Genomic DNA, 11,100 nt, shown 5'->3' with positions numbered 1-11,100 from the left:
TACCAGGCCATTGAAAAATGCTATGGCCAGGTAACTGAAGAGATGGCGACGTGGGTTTCCGCCCCGGCATCCGAATCTCGGAGTTTTGTCATGACTATCGAATAATTGTCACATATTATTTACAGATAAATTCCTCTATTTACATAATATCAAGGTCTCTTTCTTTCTTTTGTTGTCTTATATATATATATTATATATTATATATATTCTAAAGGCGGTGCTCCAGCATGGCGACAGTCAAATGACTGAAACAAGTAAAAGAGTAATATATATACATATACACACACACACACACACACACACACACACATATATATATATATATATATATACATATACAGTGAAAGGGAGAAAGAGAGAGAGAAAGAGGGAGCGCAGATAAACATAAAAATTACATAGATTTATATATAATAGATACAAAACATGCATTAGTACACACGCACACACATACATGCATACATACATATACACAGGCATACACACACATATCCCACAGCTCATTAGCTACATCTCTGTATTTGTATGTGTGTGTTTGGGTGCGTGTGTTCGTGCCTGCATATTTAAAACATTTGTGTTGATGATGAGATGATGATGACGGATAAATAGGAGGTGAAGGAAGAAGAAGCAAGGGAGGAAGAGGGTCGTGGTCGTTGTGGTGATAAAAGTATGATATTTCTAACATATCCTAGACCAGTGGTTCTAAATCGGGGTCTACACGTCTCTTGGTGTCAATACAAAATTATATGTAATAAAATTGGTTATGCTTCTACAATACACCAAATATACTAAATTTTGTCAATGCAATTTCTTTATAATATCTATTTTAAAAAATATAATAGTATTTTTCAAAAACTGAATGGCTATGAGGGTCCACCTGAGTAAAATGAATCGAAGTGGTCCATAAGTAAAAAATGTTTGAGAAACAATGTTCTAGACATAACATACTGCTAATTTAATTGTTCTCAAGTAATTGAGAATGAAATGCCACCAGCAGAACGGAGCTGAGCTGACCTTTGATGGCATAAATATGACAGGTCGAAGTTGAGCTTCGTGGCACAGTTATGATAGAACTTAAATGACCTTGATAGCGCAAATGTGACTGACAACTTAACACAAGGACAATTGAGAGCCAATTTATTGGAATGTTGACTTTCAATAAGCATTATTTGGCAGTCTATCTCCATGCGGAATGTGTTTTTAAGACAATGTTGATTGAGGTAATCCTTTGCTCAAGTTCTGTGCTTATTAGAGATCAAGATTACGGTGCAACTAGAGCAAGAATTAGTTGTAAATTGAATCAGAGTCACCTTTACGTTTATCTCTTGCTAGCTGCAGCAAATCATACGTAGTGTTTGTGTTATCTTAGTGTAGATATTTCAGTCCTACCTTAGATGTTACATACTGTTTAGCATTTAAACCGGATATAACCAACCGAAGTATTCCACCTATTTGTTCAAACTAACCAGATCCAACCTTTCATACCGATCCTACAACGTTCCAAAAATAAACAATCACATCATCGAACTCTCAAAGCTGTGTGATAACGCAAGACTAATTCAAAACAGTGTGAATGAATTAGCTTTACATTTAACAAAGTAATCTGAACGCTAAAGGGATAAGATTCTACTATCTCCTCCTTCGTCATTGCATATCCACTCAACCATGTACTCACAAAGTACACACAGGCGCGCGCGCGCACAAATATTTACATATACACGACTGAAATATTTAGGACATTATCTGCAGTATAGTCCTATCCCAGGAGGAGCAAAGTAAAGCACTGGAGCTCTTTGACACACAGCCTCAGTAACCATAGATTAACATTAGGATCCCTAGATCTGTGGGTTTCTCGAGCAATCAGTTTGCCTGGGCAACTCCACTTCTCTGATCCAGGGGAACACGGAGAAACACGCTAGTAAATGAATATGTGATTAGGTCAACATTATCATGTGGTAACTCTACTATAACTGTTAGTACCGGAACCTTCCTGATGAATAGAGAGTTGGGCAGAGGAAATGGATGGGGAGAACAGAAACAAGATAACTAACGCACATAAGCGATACTACTGGTTATACTCATGATTATACCTACTTGCTAAAGTAACTCCATCTGCCAATAAAATCGAGAACATCATGGATTGCAGCGGCAGTAATGGCAGTGGTGGTATGACTTTTATTGTGGACAAGTTATAATTAATTCCACATGAATATAGTGTTATATATATATATAGCTCTGTACATATGTGTATGTATGCATAAATGTGTGTTGTGTTTTGTGCTCGTGTGTATGTAGTTGTGTGTGTGTGTGTGTATGTGTGTGTGTGTGTGTGTGTGTGTGTTTGTGTGCGCGCGCATAATGATGTACTTGAATACATGCAAAAGAAAGATGAAATATTACTTCTAATTGACACTATAAATAACTTAATGCTATTCATAGAAAGTCGCTGCAGCGAACGAACAATCGAAACGTAAGTCTTAAGCGTTTCTTACAACTAGATCAAGGTCTCATGACAAAAACGAGCATTATTTGTATATGTTTACAAGTGTCGTATATGTTTAGAAAAATTAAAAGAAGCTGGTTATTCGACGAAAATACACAGTGTTATATAACTGTTGTCTTATAGTGATCTTCAGCTTTCCTCTCCAAATTCATATCTATCTCAATCTATCTTTGTGTTATAAACTATAAACCACAGACTGATGAGGAAAATGAGGCAATGTATGATGGGAAAATATGATGCAATGTTTAGTAAATTCTGTCCCGTTTATTCACACTGTGTTCCACTTTTTACTACTGTGCTTAAATGATTTGTCCAAAGAAAAGAAATAAAAGAGAGTCAACGGGAGCCACCGCCTAGTCACACAATCTGCTAGAAATAACAGCCAGATTTCCCTCAAATTGGAATCTTACCGCCTTAAAAGGAACTCTTTGGTTAGTGTTGTCCAGGATACAAAGAAGTTTGAGATGTTAATGGCTAGAATACTCTATCAAAACTGATTTGGTGTTAAACAACAACAAAATCTTGCTCCAGAGAATAACAGATCACTATAGAAACATATTTTGTCTGAACACTTGGTCAAATTATTTTACAAAGAGCTTACTATAGTCTCAATGTTGGTGCTGATCAAAAATATCTATAGTCAAAGGTATTCTAGCCATGATCATTTCGTATCTTTAAAGGTTTCTAGGACTACATGAGACAATGTGCCCTGCTATTTTTAAGAAGTTGGGCTGCAGTTCCAAAGATTATGCTACTCTTTCCTTAAGTCAAACGGTTTCCTCTTTGGCTCGCTCTAGTTAATGATTTCTTCTTATTGTTGCAATTTAGACCCCCTCTCCCAGTTAACCATGACAAAGCAGACCTATGATCAAAAGTATTTCAACCGTGACCATCCAGTTTTTTCCTATACACAGATAACTTAAGATTATATTATCCAATGTCTCCTTTTCGAAGACGTTCAGGTATGATTTGTGGGGAAATTTGACTGTTATTTCTAGCAAGTCAAGCGAGCATATTGACTCCTTATTGCCAATGTAATTCAGTCTACTCAACCTATATGTATAACTGACGATCATTCTTGAATGAAATTAGTAATATTATGAGTTCATTTCAAAAGCGGCGAGCTGGCAGAAACGTTAGCATGCCAGGCGAATGTTTAGTAGTATTTCGTTTGTCTTTACATTCTGAGTTCAAATTACGCCGTGGCCGCCTTTGCCTTTCGGGGTCAATAAATTAAGTACCACTTTCATACGGGGGGTCGATCTGATCCACTCCCCAAAATTTCGGGCCTTGTACCTACAGTAGAAGAGATTATTATTTCTTTTGGAGAAAATAAATGAAAGCCAAGGTTATCAGCTTCGGTAGAATTTGAACTTAAAATGGATTTATTTCTAAATGCATTTATTTTCCAATTAATTTATTTCCCGCTTCAGTCAATTTACCAGTTCTAGAATAGGAAAATATATATTGTATGATAGTCATGCACCACTGAAATATATATTGCGCTAACACAATATCACATGCTAAAGTATTCTACAGTTAGAAATCATAAGTATCATATCACATGATTTTGTAGCAGATGTTACAGCCCAGAGTGATTTTTCTAGAATAATTCTGTTGTCGGAAATAAAGTTCAGCAATGATGAAATGTTACTCCAGGAAAATTAATTAGCACTTTTATTTAACATGGTTTGCAGGGTTATTTTTCGGTATTCGTGTATTATTATTATTATTATTATTATTATTATTATTATTATTATTGTTGTTGTTGTTGTTGTTTCGGCAAATTAACTGCTGTATAATGACGAGAAATTAGCAGAAATTTGCAGTATTTGGTCCGGCTCATACAGATACCGCCGAGGTCAAATTTGGAGGGAGTCAATGAAATAAATACCAGTCCCGCACTGGGTCGTTATGATCGACTGGCCCCCTCCACCAAAATTCTAGGCCTTCTGTCTATAGCACAAATGATTACCATTACTACTACTACTACTACTACTACTACTACTACTACTACTACTACTACTACTACTACTAGGCAGCGAACTAGCAAAATCGTTAGCACGCCGGGCGAAATACTTAGCGGTATTACGTCTGTCGCTATGTTTTGAGTTCAAATTTCGCCGAGGTCGACTTAATCCCTTCCTTGGGTTTTAGGTCTTGTGCCTACAGTAGAAAGGATAATAATAATAATAATTATTATCATCATCATCATCATCATCATTATTATTATTATTATTATTATTATTATTATTAAGGTGGTGAGGTAGCAAAGTCGTTAGTACGCTGGACGAAATGCTTAGCGGTATTTTGCCTGACGCTACGTTCTGAGTTCTAATTCTGCCCAGATCGACTTTTTCTTTTCATCATTTCAGGGTCGATAAATTAAGTACCAGTTGAACACTATGGTCATTGTAAATGACGTACCCCCTCACACAAAATTGCTGTCCTTGTGGCAAAATTTGAAACCATTATTATTATTATTATCAAGGCAGTGAGTTGCCAGAATCGTAAGCACGGCTGGCAAAATGCTTAGCGGTATTTCGTCCACCCTTACGTTCTGAGTTCAAATTCCTCCGAGGTCGACATTACCTTTCATCTTTTAGTGGTCGATAAAATAAGTACTAGTGAAACACTGGGGTCGATGTAATCGATTAGTCCCTTCCCCAAATTTGAGGCCTTGTGCCTTTAGTATAAAGGATTATTATTATTATTATTATTATTATTATTATTATTATTATTATTATTGTTATTATTATTATTATTATTATTATCTCCTTTCAAGTCTGTTTGAAGAAGGAAAGATGAAAAACTTAAAAAGATAGGAAAAATAAAAAAAAAAGAAAAGAAAGAGGAAAAATAGAAAGAAATTTACAGCGATAATGCTCTTCTCAATGCGTGTGACGTACCAGTTAGAATAATCTTTGGAGTGTATCTAATTTAATGGTAGTTTTTATTTGCATTATTGAGTCTGAAAAAATGCTTAGCGTCATTTCTTCCAGTTTTACTTTCTAAGTTCAAAAGCCACCGAAGTTGACTTGTTCTTCATCCTTTCGGTGTCGATAAGCAAGTACCAACTAAACACTAGGGTCGATGTCTTGGCCTAGACCCCGCCCACCAAAATAATTCAGCTCTTGTACCTATAATAGGAAAGGATCATTATTATTATCATTATTATTATTGAGTGAGAGAGCAGTGTATGCCATCAAAATGAGACTGGGGTAAAATATACGAAGCTCAATATACCCATCACGACTACTCGTCTGACATACACCAGGCACATGCATCACAACTATACGTGCGCGACATGCTGATCTCATCAAGATAAAGAGCGCATGACCTTGTAGGTGAGGCCCAGTTAGAATTTTGTTCGGGTTGAATAGCCCATCCCGCTCAAAACGTCCATAAATAAGGGTTGTTGAAGGATGTTGAACGAAACACCCATGTTTGCAGAGGTGGATTCTTCAAACCCTAAAGAATTCCTCTCAACCCATGGCTATGATGCTCCCCCACTACTTCTGCTCGTGATCAGAGATGCACATATCGTCAGCCACTAAGGGATATGATCAACTGGTTAAGGTCAAGCAACTGACAAGCAAATCTGTGGTATTGAGCAGATTATTATTATTATTATTATTATTATTATTATTGTTGTTGTTGTTGTTATCCTTTTCTTTCAATTTTGTTTCCGTTTTTTGCCGACTGTCTTCCCGATACCGAGGGCAAAGAAATTCACTGTATACATTGGTAAGTCATTGAAATGAGCACAAGATTGTTCATTTAGAAAGTCATGTGATAGAAAAAAGGGAAGAAAGAAAGGAAGAAAAACGAAATGAGAAACATTTAAAAAATAGGAAAAATATGAAAAAAATGGAAACAGAAAATAAAGAGGGAAAGAGAAAGAAAATTCAAAGCGATGTTACTCTTCTCTATACGTGTGACGTACCAGTTAAAACAATCTTCTGCACTTCTTGCATGGATAGTAAACCGGAGATCATCTTCAAATAATTTTCAGTTGTTTTTTGGGTCGTTCCAAGTGCTCCTACAGTCACTGGCATTGTACCCGTCTTGAGATGCCACATTTTTTCGATTTCAATCAGCAAATCTTTATTGTTTATTTTTACCGAGTTATTATGATCACAAGGTATGCTCATATGTATTTACAATCAATCAATAAACAAGCTTCATTGTTTTGGTCTTTTATAACAATATCTGCTTTATTAGCTTTGATGGTTCTGACTGTATATGGAAAATCCCCAAAAAATCGTTACATTTTTTCCCTCATTTACAGCCTCGGGGTGGTGCTTGTACAATTTGCTAGCAGTTTTGATTTTATAATGCCAACATATTAACCAGTTTAGATATTGGCCAACTCTGTCACGTCTAGATTTATACTCTACAGGCGCTAAAACGTTATACTCAGAGTTTAGGTTGTCCAATGTTTCAATCTCATCGTTGCAGTATCGGCACTTCAGGTTTACTCTACCTTTCATCACATTGGCTTGTTCCGGGTCAATAAGCGGAATTACCAAGCTTAGATAAATAAAGCCTTCGCTCTCTGCCTTTAGCCCCGAGCTCCGTAGCCTCTGATGGGTGTGTTTCTGGTCTACATCAGCATGTCTGCTACGGGTCACACATTTGTCATACAGGCCATTGATTTCACCTTTGCAACAACAGTTGCCGTACTTACATCATTTTGTTCGACCTGGGTATTATGCAAGAAATCACTAGCAAATCTTTTGCTCTACTTAATGACACTATGAAGCTTCTTACATCTCTCGTGGTTCTCGACGAGTTTTAGCATCCAATCGTTATATGTTTCAAGATATTTGGCCAGTCCAATTGGGTGGTATTGTGAGAAATTTGTAATTGGATAAAGCCTCGATCTCCTTAGGTTCTGGGAAGGTAAAGACGATCTGCATCTGCCTTTTAGTGGTGCATCTTATTGCAAGTCAGCAACTTACGGATTTACCTGTAAATTTTCTTTATTTCGCTTGTATTCCAGTTGAATGCATTAAAACTATAAATAACAATTGGAACTGCTAAGAAATTTATTATTATTATTATTATTATTATTATTATTATTATTATTATTATTATTATTATTATTATTATTATTATTATCATTATTATTATTATTATTATCATCATCATCATCATTACCATTATTATTGTTGTTGTTGTTTTTATAAAAGCGACAAGTTAACAGAATCGTTCAAGAGCCGGAAAAATTCTTCGCAGTATTTGTTTTGATTCTAAACATATTGAGTTCAAATCCTACTCTGACTTTTCTTCACCTCGAAGTTGATGAAATATAGAACAGATTTGTACTGTAGTCATTGTTAGCAACTACTTCCACCATCACAAAATTGTTGTTGCTGTGCCTAAATCAAAAGATATTATTATATCGTGACGTATTTTAAACTATAAAATAAAGTAATGTATCTAAGTATTATTTTACCCAGGATCCCTGCTGAAATAGCAATCCACCTCCTTAACTTTTAATTGATACTTTCTTTTAAAATTGCCATGCATATACACGTGAATCTCGTAACTCTTTTGACTGTAGGGCACCACTATAGAACTGGCTTTGATATAATGATGCCAAGAATGATTACGAGGATGGCTTCTTTGCCTTCTCCAGAGCCAGAATAGTATTTGATCTGAGCACAACAATCATTTGCTGATTTTACAATGTCACTGTTGCCTAAGACGAGCAGTTATTCCTGTCATATCATACTTATTTACAGCTAGGCAGACTGAACTATTGAGAGTTAATTGTCCGGCTGCACACAGCTTGTTTCGGCTGTTATACGAACTGCCAGAATTCATCCATACCTGCGACCATCATCTTTCCTTCCATATTTAAGAAAAATTAATTTCAATAAAGATCAGGATCGAACACGTTATGAATTCATTTCAACAACTCCCTTCGATTCGGTTTTTTGAGTCCTTCGGTTGTTCTTATGTTTATTCTCTAGTCACACGGGTTATTCATCAATCATAAGATTAAACGCCGAATACATAATACAGCGGTCAGTGTTGCTATCACTGAAGCTGCTGTTTTATTCATTGCTGCCTCTGAATCCTGCCATCACCCTGCTGTTCCTGCTACAGTTTCTACTGCTAAATGTTTCCATGAAAATCTTCCGCTTTCGTTACTCTAAAGTATAATTATATTCTCTCTCTTCTTTCTTCTAGAACTATTAATCTTCTCGGATCTATGTCTTTATCAATAATTGATGTTAAGCAACCTAAACACTCTTTGAAAATGTATGACCGCCACAATATCCAAACGGGGGAACTTCTGTAAGGCCGCTCGATCTCCCAGAAATAGTAACTGCCAAATCTCTTTTCTTAAAGAGAAAAGAAAGAAAGAAAGACAAAGTACTGGAAAAAATACAGTAAATCATGGCTGGAATACTTTTGAATCATATGTCTGCTCAATCAGGGTTGAATATAGGCTATGCAACATCAACAACGCACGTATACCTCGAAAACCTAACACTTCAAACTTATCTATGAAACCATTATTTGCTATTGTATCAATGAAGGTGAAAATTGCAGAGTGTCGAATTATTGTATATACTATGCAACATCACACTTATGAAGTTAAATCCTTCAAGAGTTCGATAAAATAAATATCATTGATATCGATACAATGGACTATATTTTCCATACACAATTCTCTTGTTGGTGATAAGAATTACATTCTTATTGGTTAGATTTGTGCTTAGTATCAAAATGAAAACATTATAGAGTCCTGTTCAGACATGTTGCTATACTACAATGGCATTGCACTCTTGAGTTTGTACTCCATAGATAATGATAATTATAATACTGGAACGATTTCCAAATCGTTCTAGCATAATAAATCGTGCCATTTCTTCACTACAGGATATTATTGTTTCATTTTATATAACACGAACAGAAGTAGTTGACATCTGATATCCAAAATGCAACATCTTATAAAAGTATAGTGTATTATGATGCTATAATTTCCAGTCATTTTCAGGTCATTCGATATTCTAAGGAGAGCCACGGGAACTAAAACTAAGAATAAAAATTTCTGGTAGTGGAACATGTAGTCTCAGAGATTTATAACCTGATGTCTGTTGTATACTGCCTTAGAGATTGAAGAAAAGAAGACCGTGTAACCATATGTTTCTGAGCGATAAACATTTATGTGTATATTATACAGTAATACATGGATTTATTCATTTGTCGTAAAGTGTGTCGACCAAGGCTTTCCGTTTCATAGAGCATAAACAGACAATTTTAAAGCAATGAGCATATGATTTACACTTCATAATTTAGATCGACCTCACTGTCTTATGTTTCATATCAGACACCACATTAGCCGGTAACTTCCTTTTTGTATTCACATTAATTTTAATATTTTTTTTAGTTCACATTAATCATAGCTACATTGCCCCAATTTTTCTTGGTGGTCGTATTGTCCTTTATCTTTCAACAATGTCAACACTGTCTTTAATTTCAACGTTGTAACCGTATTCCCCTGCATTTGAAAAAGAAGGGGAATTATATAATCAAATATTTAATGCAATAGCTCCATTGTGCAACATTTCAATGTTAGCTACAGAAAAACATCTTTCCTTCGTTATGTTTATTTAGCTGCATTGCAGATTCCAATGGAATTCTGAAATTGATAATAGTGTGTCACTTTGACTAGAAACTGAAATTTGGGAGATTTTATGATTCAAGAACTGAATCCATTTCCTCAGGATAGCTGCGGGCAATTTTCTATATGCAAACGTTTTATAAACTAGGCAATTTAGAGTATTGAATCTTCTAACGTAAAAATAATCCCATGTTTCTGCTAAATAACTTATGACTGACTGCTTCTCTCTAACAAGACACAAACTGCATGGTGTTACTAGTAAAGACTAGATATTAAAACAAATCTTTTTCTTAAGCACAAAATTCCATTATTGTAATGGATAATAGTTATAATCGATTTGTGGTAAATGATTATTGCAATTGAGTATTGACGAACTGCATTATATTTAACGAGGGGCAACACTCTTCCACCTAATGTTTAGCTACTGGTAACGTACTGCCCATTGAAATGAGCCATCGTTCATAAAAATTCTGGGACTACAGACATAGTCTAACACAATACCTCCTTGCATCAATTCCACTGTTCTTGTAAGGTATTAATATCTGAACGATTTATCCGTATCATAGAAGTAAATGTTGAAATGAATCTTGAACAACAGAAAATGTTCTTTAAAGCTATTAAAAGATAATTCAAAAGAATATTTACAAAAATTCTGTTTTGTTTTCTTTCAGATAAAAAATCATGAAAACTACTTCGATAGTCGTTTTGATTCTGTATTACTGGCTAGGATGTTGCTATAGTTACAGAGACGTAAGTAAAGTAATCTCTCTATAATTTAACATTCGCATGTGCATATGAATACAAGAACAAATATTTCCGAACACATATTCATACACCCCACGCACACACATATATACATACATACATATATATACATACATACATACATACATATATATATATATACATACATACATATATATATATATACATACATATATATATATATATATATATA

General features: G+C 35.0%; 1 protein-coding gene across 3 annotated transcripts in view; it reads left to right on the top strand.

The window, feature by feature from the left end:
• LOC106881019 (zwei Ig domain protein zig-2) overlaps positions 1–11,100 on the top strand; it is a 97,128-nt gene that overhangs the window by 13,797 nt on the left and 72,231 nt on the right. For all 3 annotated transcript variants that reach the window (XM_014931215.2, XM_014931207.2, XM_052975873.1), the window contains exon 2: positions 10,814–10,892. In XM_014931215.2, the coding sequence (XP_014786701.1) occupies positions 10,824–10,892 (69 nt within the window). In that variant the 5' untranslated portion in view covers positions 10,814–10,823. The remainder of the gene's footprint in view (positions 1–10,813; positions 10,893–11,100) is intronic.

Source organism: Octopus bimaculoides, chromosome 2 (genome assembly GCF_001194135.2).
Source record: "Octopus bimaculoides isolate UCB-OBI-ISO-001 chromosome 2, ASM119413v2, whole genome shotgun sequence".
Classification (NCBI taxonomy): domain Eukaryota; kingdom Metazoa; phylum Mollusca; class Cephalopoda; order Octopoda; family Octopodidae; genus Octopus; species Octopus bimaculoides.
This window is presented reverse-complemented; position numbering and strand designations above follow the sequence as displayed.